The sequence below is a fragment of the Marmota marmota genome, unplaced genomic scaffold (assembly GCF_001458135.2).
Source record: "Marmota marmota marmota unplaced genomic scaffold, marMar, whole genome shotgun sequence".
In the NCBI taxonomy this organism is placed as follows: Eukaryota; Metazoa; Chordata; class Mammalia; order Rodentia; family Sciuridae; genus Marmota; species Marmota marmota.
The window spans coordinates 11,245,941-11,260,968 of NW_026000068.1; the positions used below are offsets into that span (position 1 = coordinate 11,245,941).

At 40.8% G+C, this 15,028-nt stretch overlaps 1 protein-coding gene across 4 annotated transcripts in view; it reads right to left on the reverse strand.

Moving 5' to 3' along the window:
* Dnah5 (dynein axonemal heavy chain 5) overlaps positions 1–15,028 on the reverse strand; it is a 282,316-nt gene that overhangs the window by 166,646 nt on the left and 100,642 nt on the right. For all 4 annotated transcript variants that reach the window (XM_048814008.1, XM_048814007.1, XM_048814009.1 and 1 more), the window contains 2 exons: positions 11,255–11,426; positions 5,513–5,658 (listed from right to left, as the gene is read on the reverse strand). In XM_048814008.1, coding sequence (XP_048669965.1) covers positions 5,513–5,658; positions 11,255–11,426 — 318 coding nt within the window. The remainder of the gene's footprint in view (positions 1–5,512; positions 5,659–11,254; positions 11,427–15,028) is intronic.

Consider the following 15,028-nt stretch of genomic DNA (forward strand, 5'->3'; position numbering starts at 1 on the left):
TTTGCTTTTCCAGCATGGAGGACAGCAATCTCAAATCCACCAGTAGCCTCTTCTGTGACATTCCCGTCATATTGCATAATCTGCTCTAGCCAGCCTTTCTTTTCTCCTCATCTTTTCCAAAAAGCCACAGCTATCTCCTACTTGATTTCAGGTCTATTTCCCTCCTGTCCAACTCAATCATGCATTTCTCAGGAATAAAATTTTATAAATATGAATTAAAACACGCTTGGGGGCGCTGTGATGGATTCTGTAGCACTATATACGAAATCAGCTATTTACCACTGGTTGGAAAATAAGCCTATAAAGCAAGAGATTTTTGTCAACTGGCCACAGTCTCCAGCTTCATTTCAAGTTTCACTTTTATGCACCTTGAAATTCTAATATTCTCCTGGATCTTCCACATCAAACATCAGCCTCCTGGCTCTGTCACCTGCTCGTGCATGACCTTCACCTCCACTCCACTGCTGTGACACATGGCACTTGGATGCCATCACACAGGAACATTCTAATGTACACTGAAACATACAACCAAGCTTCTTTACCATCAAAGGATAAAATAACTTCACTCTCAAGTCAGAACTATACCCAACCACCAATCTCAACCCTGAGTTTAGAGACAACTAAAAAAGAGAGAAGCAGTTATAAAGAAAAAAAAGTAGATGCAGGTCTGAGAGTAGATAAAGGATGGAATGAAGTTAGTATCATCTAGTAACAAGTATAGACCCTGGTACTAAATTTCCTGGGTTCCAATCCTAGCTCTGGGTGATATGGAAGATCCTTCTCTGGCCTCAGTTTTCCTATCTGTAAACTGGTGATAATGGAAGAACCCCCCTTTGATGGTTGCAAGCATTCCCTAAGATAACATGTTAAGTGCCCAGCACAGGGCTGGCACCAAAGTACTGGAGGAGTTGGTTATTAGTAATGGTCAGCAAATGTCATCCACAGGTACTAAGTGTCTGTCAAGCTGGTCATTCTGTGTAAATTAGCTCCTAATTCCCTGAGAGAGTGCTAATAATTTTCAAAGTCTGCATCTTCAGTCCTCTGACTGCCTGGGGGACAGAAGCACACGTGGGCCATGATGTGATCTCTCACTCTCAAAGCCAGCTCTCCAGGAAATCCTCAGTGACCTTCCCCCAGTCCTTCCAGACCCCTCCGTAATAAAACACACATTTGAAACCACAAAACGCCTTGATATTGAGGGTTCTGGAAAACAGAATCAACAAGCTCTCAAAGACTTGTAGTTCTAACAGCCTTGTGTAAATCCTTTAATTCTTCCTGAGAGGACGTGATTATAAAGATGATGTAAACAGCATAGAAATTAATAAAGCAGAGTATAAATAGAATGAGGATAAAGTACAAAAGGTTCATTAAAATGCCCCTGTATCAAGCAAAATAAGCCAAACCCATTGCTTCCACTCGCCCCACTTGACAACCCACCTCCGTGGTGACATCCGCACATTGAAACCACCAGACGGATCTGTTACCAAACCTGACCCACCTCCTCCTTGTGGACCCACGTGGAGCTCCAGGATTTCCTCATCCCCATGATGCCTCGGCTTTGGCAGACCAGGAGCCCTCCGGCCCCCAGGTTCTCCCAGCTCCATTCACTCTCCCCCCAGGCCACGCCTTCTAGTGAGATCCTGCCTCACTTCAGCAATTCTTTTGCTGATATCCTTTAGTCCATCACTCCCTCGGCCCTTGGCCACCCTCCCAGGTGAGGCCCAACCTCTACAGGCGACCCACCCTCTCTTCTTGCCCACACACATCGTGGCCACGCAGAGGCTCGCTGCTGGGAGCTCACGGCCCCCAGATTCAACCATCCCCTAACGCTACCCAGGAATCGCTCCACATGGCCACCGCCACTTCCTCTACCTGGCTCCACAACACCTGTGTCCTCCTGTCTTTAACCACCCTGGCCCCTCACATTCCTCCAAAAGCAAATGGAGCCATGACAGGGAGACTCACCCAACTCCCCACGCCCAAGCCCTCCCCAGAAGACAAACCAGCCTCCACCACTTCCTCCTGTTGGAGTGAACACAGTGGTTCTCCTCTTATGCAAGATAATCTCAGGCTGGGGTGGTGGCTCAGTGGTAGAGCTTGCCTAGCATGTGCGAGGCACTGAGTCCAATTCTCAGCACTGCATATAAATAAATAAATAAATAAATAAATAAATAGAATAAAGTTCCATTGACAGCTAAAATATATTTTTAAAAAATAAAGAAAGAATAATCTCACACACTAAGTTCTGAGTCAGAGCCTCCCCACTTCTCCAGGGACAAGACTACCAACCATCTTTCTCCCTCTCTGCTTGATTTTCTGCCCCCGCATATCAACACATCCCATGTACTTCATCTCAACACCTCCCTCCAGCTGCCAAAACCACATGTTTCTACCTCAGGGCCTTTGCCCTTGCTGTCCCCTCTGCTGGAAAGCTCTTCCCCAAAGCTATTCACATGGCTCCCTTCCTCGATTCCTCGGTTCAAATGTAATCACAAAAGTCACCCCGAACCATCAACATAAAGTCACAACTCTGGGTTAGGCACTTCTTTTCTCCATTACCCTCTTAATTGTTATCCATTGAATTTATCACGAGCTGACATGTTTACTCATAGGCTTTTTTGTTTGTTTTTCTGTATTGTCCACTTGAAAAGCGGGCTCCTGCACGACTGGGATCTCACATTTTATTTACTGCCGTGTCCCAGCATTGGTTGGCATAGGTGCTCCAAAAATAATGCAACAAATAAATAGATTGTGAAAAGTCTAAAAAAATCCAACTAAAAGCATTCATTTACACTGGTGATTGGAAATGCAAATCAATTTATGTTACATGATTTTGCTACTTAAACTAAAATCAGGAAGACACAATAAAACCGTGTTCCCTGGGGGTGGTGAGGCTGGTACGGCTGGATGCCAGCAGCATTCTAAGTTGACAACGTCCTTTTTGAAACACAGTTGGCTGTGAATATCAAGAGCTATCAAGTAAAGCCGTGCTCTTTGACACAGCAATCTTATTTTGAGAGAGGAAATAATTCTGAAAAGGTAAAACATGATATATAAACATATTTATTGCAGCTCTTGGAAAAATAGAAAGACTTTGGAAGCCATTTAACGTCCAGCAATAAGAAACTGGCAAATAAATTATAGCACATCCACCTCGTAAAATAACCCAAAGCCATTTTTCAAATGGTGCCTATAAAAGCCAGATAGCAACACAAAGTCTGATTTTAGAGAAACGTTAACTGGGGAAGAACAAAGCAGGATGCAAACTCTGCTGGGCGTCCAGTAGGGAGCACAGCTTTGAGAGGCATAAAACACACGGCGATCACAACAATGGGTGGCATCACGATTAGGATCCAGTTTTTAAAATATTCTAAAACTTGCTTTGAAAATTTTTAAAGCTTTTTATTTTTATAAACAGTGCAGCTAAGCGTTTTTTTCAGATGGGAAGAGAACAAAAAAGAGTCGGAAGGTTGGGCAGGTATCACATTTACCCACAGTTAGCCTATTCAACAGATGGTGCTGGGAAAACTGGAAATCCACATGTAGCGAAATGAAATTAAACCTCAGTATCTCACCCTGCACACAAATCAACTCAGAGTGGATCAAAGGCTCAGGCACTAGAACAGAGACCCTGCACCTAATAGAAGAAAACAGAGGCCCAAATCTTCACCACATCAGCCTAGGATCTGACTTCCTTAACAAAAATCCTAAAGCACAAGAAATAAAACCAAGAATCAATAAACGGGATGGACTCAAACTAAAAAGCTTCTTCTCAGCAAAGGAAACAATAGTGTGAAGAGAGAGCCTACAGAATGGAAGAAAATCTTTACCACAGGCACCTCAGATACAGCACAAATCTTCAGGATATATAAAGAACTCAAGAAACTTAACACCAAAAAAATAAAATAAAATAACCCAATCAATAAATGGTCAAAGGAACTGAATAGACACTTCACATTAGAAGAAAGACAATTGATCAACAAACATGAAAAAATGTTCATCATCTCTAGCAATTAGAGAAACACAAGTCAAAACTACTCTAAGATTTCATCCCACTCCAGTCAGAATGGCAATCATCAAGAATTCAAGAAACAATAAGTGTTGGCGAGGATGTGGGGAAAATGGCACACTCATACATTCCTGGTGGGACTGAAAATTGATGCAATTACTCTGGAAAGCAGTATGGAGGTTCCTCAGAAAACTTGGAATGGAACCACCATTTGACCAGGCTATCCTGCTCCTTGGTTTATACCCAAAGGACTTAAAATCAGCAAAACACAGTGATGCAGCCACATCAATGCTTATAGCAGCTCAATTCACAATAGCTGAACTATGGAACCAACCTAGATGCCCTTCAACAGATCAATGGATAAAGAAAATGTGGTACATATGCATAATGGAATATCACTTAGCCTTAAAGAATAGTGTAATTATAGTATTTACAGGTAAATGGATGGAGCTGGAGAATAGTATGCTAAGTGAAATAAGCCAAACCCCCCCAAAAAACAAAGGCTGAATGTATTTTCTGATAAGTGAATGCTGATCCATAATGGGAGTGGGGGAGAATAAAGGGACTTTGGATAGTGCAGAGGGGAGTGAGGGAGGGAAGGGCTGTGGGCATGGGAAGGACAGCGGAATGAAATGGACATTACTACCCTATATACATATATGATTACACAACCCATGCAACTCAGCACCATGTTCAGCCATAGGAAGGAGAAGCTGTGCTCCATTTATGTACAACGCGTCAAAATGCATTCTACCGTCATGTATAACTAATTAGAACAAAGTTAAAAAACAAAAAAAAAATTTAAAAATTTTACCCACAGTGAGGAGCATGACAATGAGGAACCACAGACACATTACATTTCAGTTATGTAAGAATGATTTCATTTAAACCGAAGATTTCTATGCATGCAGAAAGGGGTTTAAATAACAGAAGGACTGAGATTGGTGTCCTTGGAAAGGCTGATTGCAAGGTTGGCCCCTAGCTGGCATCTGGGAGCTCAGATTTGTGGAGGGTTCCCTCTGTTGTCTAGCTGATAAGAATGGATCAACCCGCCTCTCCCAGGTTTCCTAGAAGTGGCTCCAGAATTGTGTGCCACGGAACACCAGTTTGGGAATACTGCTCCACTGACACATACAGGGAGAGACCCTGCCCAGAAGCTGCTCAGAGCAACTGTTTTATTGGTGACCCCTAGATTAGGAGAAGCTCTTCTACAACATAGCTCTACTCTTCATAAGCTATGGGAAAATTAGAAATGTGTTCCATGGTACTTTCCCTCAGTGATGTGAAAAGAGGTGACTTTCCCCTTGTGTCCAAGTGGCTGCTTAGGTGCATTTCTCCTCATCCAAATTATGGTCAGAAGGTTCCGTGTTTGATTATATCTGCCACAAAGCAATTGCAAGTAGAAAGAAAAAAAAATCCAATGTATGTTTCAAAAACTTCCCTTTATAGAAAAGCAAATTGCAGGAAAACTTTTTTAGTAAAACCTATCCATTTTCTAATGACCTTTGTCATTTGGAGAAACTCTTCACAGGTGAGCGGCTCCTCCTGGGGGAGTTGACAAAGCAGGGTGCCGCTCATTTCCTCTAGAATGGCGTCAATGCGGAACTCAATCAAATCGTTGACTCGGTCAAGCAGCAGCTCCAGGTCCTCTTTGGAAAAACAAAAGCAAATGAAGGAGATGAAGGAAAGCATTTTGTTACACACACACACACACACACACACACACACACACACACACGATTAGATGCCAGTAGCAATGGCAGGAGCAACACTTTTCAGTTTCCATAGGTCCCTGGGACACACCATACTTCCACGCTTGGCCTTCTCCCTGGTCCTTCCTGAGCAGTTTTTCAGCTCTCCCAGCCTGCCTAGCCCCGGCTCCTGTCCACAGCAGGCTTCCTGTGGACCTGCATGGATGGGGACCTGCCTCCTCCTGTGCCAACACCGCAGCCTGAGCACCCTTTCATCTGAGTGCGTCGCATTGTCCACTCATAGGCTGACTCCCTCTGAAACCCATGTCTTCATCCCACAGCTTTAACGTGTATCCCAGAGCCTGTTCCAGGAGAGGGTTTCAAAACAGTGTTCTTAAAGTGAAATTCTATTTTTCTCACATTACTATCACAAGGCATACTTTTTTTAGTTTTGCTGAGGTGATATTGAACACCAAGTTCCAAGGATTAAAGTGCAACTCTGAGGAAAGCTAACAATTCCACATCAAAAGAAGGAAGGATGGCTAATGGGCATCCACCTAAGGGGTCATACATTTTTCAACAGATACCATATAATCAAATCTCTCTTGTTCCAACGATACTTTCTCCTAGGAAATGAAGTTGCAATTGAACGAAGAAAACACAGTGTTACATACAGCTCTTCAAGACACCAAGCAGTTCTTTCTGGTAGTCAAGTTCTTGAGTACAAAAGGAGAGCTGACATTTGTATTTCAGCATCTGTACTCAATGAAATTCTTTACTATTTCTATCTGACAGATTCTTTGAAGCATCTTCAAGGACATTTATGGCAAGTTTTAAAAAGTTCCCATGAGGATTTTCACATCCTAATTCACTGGGAATGTTACCTTATGTGACAAAAGGGCCTTTGCGGATGTGTTAAGGATATTGAGACGTGGAGATTGTTCTGAATTATCCAGATAGTGCCAAAGTAGTAATAAGGTCTAGAGTCTAGGACCCTAGTCATAGGGTCCTTATAAGAGGAAGGCAGGAAGGTCAGAGTCAGAGAAAGAATATGACCATGGAAGCAGGGGGCAGAGAAAGAGAGAGAGATTTGAAGATGCTATGCTCTTAGCTTTGAAGATGGAGTGACCATGGGACAGCATGTGTAGGTAGCCTCTGCCTGCTAGAAGAGGCTAAGGAAAAGAGTCTTCCCTGGTGGCATTTGATTTTAGCCCCATAGGACTCACTTTGGATTTCTGTCCTCCATAATTAAATGATTTTATGCCACTAAGTTTGTGACAACTTGTCATGACATCAATACAAAAAAAATAACTAGCAACATTTATGCATAGAATGCACAAAATTGAGTCTTTATAAGTTCTGATTTTTATTTTGAAAGTAGCCAAAACTCTTTTAGAAGAAATACATGATACAGGCAACTATCTGTAAACAGAAGGGTTGGCTCATTTAACCCAATAAGGAATCCAGCTGTTCTTGAGATGTAACATAGTTTGTCTAACATAGTTTGTCTCCTAAAGAAATTTAATCCTGTTCTATTAAATTAGTCTCTCTATTTAAATTACAAAAAGAAAAACATAATGAAATATGAGAACTAACAAGAGTTTCTTTAGAAAATATCTCTTTGTCTCCAGCTAACATTCTAATAAAACATCCAAATTGCTAGCCATCTAATCCTCACACTCTCAGAGAGGACATGCAAGCCTACCTTGGAAGCCTGTTCTAATTTGATTGTGATAATTCTAACTAGGAAACATTTATACATTTTATAAATGAGTCCTTAGAGACTTTTAGTCAATTTCATATAGTTTTATTTCCTATAAGAAATATTTTGGAAAGAATACTAGCTTAGAGGCAAGGAAACTGGGTTCTAAACTCATCCTGACTGCTTATATCTGTGTGCCATTAGAAACCATTTAGCAACTCTGAACCACAGTTTTCCAACCCTTAAATTGAGGGTCTTATTTAAAATTGTTTCTACTATTTTTTTCCACCTCTACAATACAATGCTTGCCTGATAATACATTTTATATTATCCTACCTTTAAGCTACAATGAGTATGAAATACACTTCATTCATATTAAAGGTCCCCTTTACAATATGTCTTTGAGGCTGCCAGAGAAAAACCACAAGTCACATTTAGAGGGAAACCAATTTGGACTTCAGCTGATTTTTCAACCCACACCCTTAAAGCTAGGAGGCTTTGGAATAATACATACTGTGTTCTGAAAGAAAATAGATGCCAGCCAATAATACTATAATACCTTGCAAAATTAAGCTTCAGATTTGACAATGAAATAAAAACCTTCCATAATAACAAAGTTAAAAGAATTTACAACTACAAAGACCACATGGCAAAACATTCTCAATGAAATATTTCATGAAGAAAAAATAAAACTGGAAATTAGCAAAGAGAGAAGCTACACTAGAATAATAGTCAATCAAAAGAGAAACTAACTCAAAAAACAGAAATAATTCAAAATGACAGGGAATAAGAATCATTTCTCAATAATAACATTGAATGTAAATGGCCTAAACTAATCAATCAAAAGACAGACTAGCATATTGGATTTAAAAACAAAACCAAACATTATGCTGTCTCCAAGAGACTCACTTTATAGGCAAAGACATTCTTAGACCAAAGATAAAGAATAGGGAAAAAAAACTTGCCATTCACATGGGTGTCTATTCTCATACCTGATAAAGTAGACCTCAACTTAAAATTAATTAGAAGGGACAAAGAAGGCCATTTAATGCTGCATCAACAAAACATAATAATCTTAAAAATTTATGCCCCCCAAAATGGAGCATCTACATACGTCAAACAAACTCAAATCTCTAGAGTCAAATATACCACAACACAATAATACTGGGTGACTTCAACACTCCTCTCTCATCAATTGATAGATCTTCAAAACAAAAATTAAGTAAAGAAGCTATAGGACTAAAAAATACAATTAACAATTTAGATTTAACAGACATACATAGAATATTCCATCCATCAATGACTTCTCAGCAGCACATGGATCATTTTCTAAAATAGGCCATATCTTAGGCCACAAGGCAACTCTTAGCAAATAGAAAAAAAATACAAAGCAATGAAATTAAGGAATTTGCTGGATGGAACTGGAGAATATCTTGCTAAGTGAAATAAGCCAGTCCCCAAACTCAAAGGCTAAATGTTCTCTGATATGTGGATGCTAACCCACAACAAGGGAGGGGAAGAGGAGAAGAATAGAAGCTCATTGGATTAGATAAAAGGAAATAAAGTGAAGGGAGTAGGGAGGGGAAGAGGAAGGACAGTAGAATTAATCAGACGTAACTTTCCTAGCCTTGTATTGAATACCCAACCAGGATAACTTCACATCATGTACAACCATAAGAATCGGATCCTAATTAGAATAAGTTATAATCCATGTATGTGTAATATGCCAAAATACATTCTACTGTCATGCATCTCTAAAAAGAACAAATAAAAATATTTTAACAAATTTGCCTTGAATCCAATTCCCAATCTGTGAAGCAGAACAAAAGGGAGGGGTGATTCGGCAATAATTCTTCACTCTACTCCCTGTCCCCAACCAGGTACTCATCAACTATTTTTGAGTATACAACACCTGGTAAATTAAACAACTAGACACTGTTGAGCCAAAGGCATTCAGAAGACACAGTGAAAACCTACAGGTAAGACAAGCCCTTGACAACACAAGCTATAAATAAACCAGGTTCTACCTCATTAGTTCCAAGCATCAGACCTAGAGAAAGACCTAAGGAAGAAAGAGAGAGAATGATAAAAAGCACCACAAGAGGTACCTAGAAGGGCCACCAAGGAAGAGTTGACCCAAAAATGAGGAGACAGGATGGAAGACCTAGAATAGGGTGAGGAAGGTAAGGAAACGGAGACGGACTGCCTAAGTCTCCTGAAATGAGGAATGTGTGAGTGCATGGGTGTCCACTCCACCCAACTGAGCGTACAACAAACGTTAAAGAGACCGCTTGCTTTTTAAACCCTTTGCAGTCATTTTGGGGAGAAAGATGAAATTGGATTAAACCACTAAAGAGAGCTGAAATACAGAGCCCCCGTCTCTACTGTCAACGCAACAGACATCACAGGAGGAGGATGAGGTCACAAGGGTTGGAGGCTGGTGGGCTTCCTGGAGTGAGACTTACTCTGGGCTATAAAAAGTGGGCAGAATTGGGCCATGAAAAGGTAAGAGCATTTGACATTGGATATAACAGGAAAGTCTTCGAAAAAAATCTGTCATTACCATGACCCAGACTATATTCCCTGCTCACCACAGAAATATGAGGGAGGGGTTCAGATGTTCTCCTCGGAGTCAAAGAACTCTGGAAAACACCCACACAAGGGCTCTTCTTTTTCTTTTTTTTTTTTTTTTTTTTTTTCGGTACCAGGGATTGAACTCAGGGGCACTCCACCACTGAGCCACATCCCCAGCACTCTTTTCTATTTTATTTAAAGACAAGGTCTCACTGAGTTGCTTAGTACCTCACTTCTGCTGAGGCTGGCTTTGACCTAAGAATCCTCCTGTCTTAGCCTCCCAAACCACCAGGACAAGAGCTCTTCTTGGAGACCCAGTGGCCATGCATATTAAAGGCTCTGCAAAGTCCTCCAGAGAAGAAATCTGTCCAGCTACTAAGGTGGGCTTCCCAGATGTATTTGAGCCCAGATTCCACCTTTGCAACAAACCTGTACACATTCTGGGAAATTGTAACTATGGAATATACCACCTCACCTACATTTTCAAAATTATCATATCCCCCACTAAGGAAAAATGACGTTTCCTTCAACTTTTCCTACTTACGGTTCTCTGTTGTCCAGCCCTCTATTCCATACAAACCTCCACATCTTTCAAATCAGGGTCTTATAACACACTAACCAACTAGCATCACAAGTTAAAAGACTCTAAAGATCGTTTAAATTCAAATGTCCAACAGTAAAAATAAATGAAAAATCGTGGTTATCTATGGGAACAAATTTAATACTGAATATTTGCAGTTTTCAGTAGATTAATGAAAGTGTATACCTTGAAAAAATTTCTTATGGAACAGCTTTTGAGGAATTCTCATTGTTGAGAGCCACAGCCGGAGGGGCCCCAGAAAACTTCCAGCTGATTGGCTCACCGTGGCCCCAGCAAACTTCCAGCTGCCAGCTTATTGGCTCCTCTGCAGTGATGCTCATTGGGCTGTTTCCCCACCCTTTCAGACCACGGAGCTGCTCATTTGGGGACTCTTTTGGCTCCGCCCACACGACCCAGCCAATGGGCCTCAAGAGCAGGAGGAGTTGGGGGTGGAGAGGCTCGTGGGAAGCCAGTGGTGGCAGTTGGGCTCTGAGGGAATTCCTGAAGAGCTCCTGTGGTGCTGCGTGTGTTCTAAAAATAAAGTTCCTTTCTGCTTGATAAGTGGCTCGTGAATTGTGCCCAGCCAGACTGCGGCATCTCATCTTATTTATATCACCACATTGATAAGAAATTTCACAACAGATATTAAGAACTAAGCCTTTAAATCTGAGAAATAGTAACCATTTAGACAAACTTACTGATCTTTGTAAAAGTGTTTTCTAAATATGCCTCAATATTCAGCGATGTCCAGGTCAGCGCAGCCAAGCCTGGCTGGAGAGCTCTGTCCACTTTAGCCAAATGGGGGGCCATCAGTTGCTCAATGGCGGGGGGCATTTTTGACCTCACTCTCTGGTATTCAGACAGCATCATCTGCAATTAAATGGGTTTAAATCATCAAGTAACATCTCACCTTTATCATTTTATATAAAATGCTTACTTTTATTTAGGATCAAACTGGGGGCTCTCATAGCCTGGCAGGGAGAAAGGTAAAAACAAAATAAGAAGAGAAAACGTGGACTTTCTCTATAAATCACAAATGTTAATTCAATAAATTACAACCAAGGATGAAGAATTTAAGAAGCAGAATTTTTCAGTCCCTACCCAGACTATAAGGAAAGAAAAGTTTTGAGGTCAAGTAATTTTTCTAAACTGGGGCATCCTGCTCCTCTGAGCCTCTTCTGTGGACCACACACTCATCATCAAAAGTGTCTGGATCATGGGAGTCCATTGCTGGGACTATAGGCCAAATTTCATGCAAGACCTAAAGCACAGGAGGAGAATCAGGAACCAGTATTATTTCAACAAGTGTTATGGCTTGTTTTAGTCAGCTTTTCACTGATGTGACTAAAAGACCTGACCAGAACAATTATAGGGGAAGAAAAATTTATTTGGGGCTCACAGTTTCAGAGGTCTCAATCATAGACAGAGGACTCCATTCCTTGGGGCTCATGGCAGAAGAGTGTGGCAGAGAGAAGCAGGCAACATGTTGATCAGAAAGCAGAGAGAGAAAGACAGACCACTCTCCAGAAACAAACATATACACCGTAGCCACGGCCCCAGTAAACCACTTCCTCCAGCCACACCCACTTGCCTCCAGTTACCACCCAGTTAATCCCATCAGGGGTTAATTAACTGATTTGGTCAATGTTATAACCCAATCATTTCTCCTCCAAACCTTCTTGCATTGTCTCACATGTAAGCTTTTTGGGAATACCACATCTAAACAATAACAGGGCTTTAATGTCATCTGAATGCCAAAGAGAAACGTACATCTCCAGTGCAGATCTCATTCCGAGGTTTAGACTCATATACAGCAAGAGCCTACCCAGAGGGCTGGGGATAGCTCAGCTGGTAGAGTGCTTGCCTTGCATGCACAAGGCCCTGGGTTGGATCCCCAGTACCACACAAAAGAAAAAGAGCCTGCACAGTCTCCCCCCTTCATATCTAACAGACATCTTCAAACCTAACAGGTCCAAACTGAAAGGCAGTCCTTGCCCACAAACCTTCTCTGCCCACCGCATTTTCCAAGTCATGTGACAGCAAACTCCATCCTTTCTGCCCACTGGCCAAAATTCAGGCAGCCTTAATTCCTCTCTTTGCCCACTGTCACTTAAACCCATCCAGTTCTCCTGTCACACCATACTCAAAGGAGATCTGATTGGTTTACTATATCTGCTGTCCCTGACACTCAGCTGAATTATTAGAATGTTCCACCATTCTCTCCCTGCTTCCATCCGTGACTCTGAGACTCTAGGCTCTACTTAGCTACAAGGGCGAACCTTTAAAACACTAAGTCAGATGATATTACCCCTCTGCTGACATGATTAGATGTTCCCACCTAATTCAGGGCTCTGCATCCTCATACAAATTCTTGGAGAGGTCCTTACTCTATGAAAACCTACTTAATCTTATTCCCCTTGCCTGTCTTATCTTCAGCCATTCTCCCCTCTCTTCTCTGATCCCACCTACTGTCTCCCTTATTGATCCTTAGCCTCAGGATCTTTGCACCTTCTTCAAATAATTTCTCAGAGCACTTTATAGTTAGGCCTATCCTGACAAGCTACTTAAGACTGCAAACCACCACCAAAAGCCACTCATACATTCTATGCCCTGCTCTATTTTTCCCATAGCACCTATCACTTTATACCAATACACTAAATAATTTACCAATTTATAATGTTCACTGCGGATTTTCTACAACTTACAAAGGTGTGAAAATGAAAGATGTTCAATGGAAACCATACTTGGGACTTTTGAATTTTGATCTTTTCCTGGGCTAGTGATGTTCATTATGATTCGTTCTTGAGATTTGATTCATTCTTGACTTTGTTTAAAACAGGCTTTGTATTAGGTGGTTTTGCCCAACTGTGAGCTAATGTAAATGTGCTGAGCACATTTAAAGTAACTCAGCTACGATGTTCAATAGGTGTGCTCAATCATTCTCCACTTCAGATATTTTCAACTTACAATGGGTTTATTCAGACATAACCCCATGGTAAGTCCAAGAGTATCTGTATGTTATACCAGAACAAGAATCTTATCTGCTTTGTTTGTTAATGTGTCAAAAATGGTAGGTGGAACATAGGAGATGATTGATCGTTATTTCTCTTTTAACCAATTGGTAATTATTTAGAAAGTGCATTTGTGATCTGACACTTATGGATTTGAGTTCTTTATTGAAAAATTAACTGTTGTGTTAGGTTGAACTAAATCAACTTAGTTGACATATATATATTTTCCATGTTACCATTTTTAAATAATTAAATATTTATAGTATTTCCAGCGTAGCTTTCAGGACAATGTCAATATTAATAATCATTAAAATAAGAAAGTGATTTTAATGTGCTTCTTAAATAAAGTTATTTTTAAACCCACATTTGCAATGTAAAGATTAGCATTACCTTGATATTAGATTAATGTTTCCTAAAATGTTTTCCTTAAAGTTCTAAGTTCAAGACATTCTATAATAAAAATGATCCCTGCATGGATAAGTTTGAAAAACACCATATGCAATATTTCTTCTTGAATAGCCATGATTAATATTAATTGTCCAGAGAAATCTGCCATTGGGGTATAAGAAGTACTGAGGGGCTTTGAGAATTTTGTTAAACCCAGTACTTCCCAAATGGGCTAAATAAACCTTTCTTCATATAATACCTTGTCACAATTTCTATAATTCCCTTTCAATTTCCATGAAAGCCACTTTAGAAATCCTAGATTTGATTATTCAATTATCGGCTACTCATATATTTCCTAAAGCTTTTATTCACTTTTATCCACCTTTGTTTCAGTGTCTGTCACTCATTCTATCTGGGAAACAGTCCTTAGAATCTGCCTCAGGCAGGTCTTCCATTTCTCATCTTTAATCCTTTAACCCCAGGAGGAATTACTCATCCATTTTCCAACCAAGAAACTGAGGTTTAGAAGGTAAAGTAATTTACCCAAAGATAATGGTTTGGATCCAGATTAAACTGGCTTCCAAATCTGAACCATCAGCCACTACTAGCTCATCTCCTTCTAACTTCAACTGTCTTCCAAGGAGTTGAGGAAGAAGACAAACTCAGTACTTTGGCATATCAGCAGAAGCCCGAAAACTCTGTTGAGCATTCAGCACCCAAACTCTGCAACTGTGGGGGGTGTTCAGAGGGTGCCCAAAATATGCCAATAAATCTGCTCATGTTGAGCAGGAACCTTTAATTCTTTCAACCTCCATAATAAATGTCTACCAGATCATAATTTATTTGTTCAAATTTCATTTACAACTGTGTTGGCTTTAAAACATTCTTGGTGAAGAAGAAGGAGGAGGAGGAGGGGGGAGGAGGAGAAGGAGGAGGAGAAAGAGGAGGAGGAGGAGGAGAGAAGGAGGAGGAGAAAGAGGAGGAGGAGGAAGAGGAGGAGGAAGAGGAGGAGGAGGAGGAGGAAGAAGAGGAGGAGGAGAGAGGAGGAGAGAAGAGAGGAGAGAGAGAGGAGGA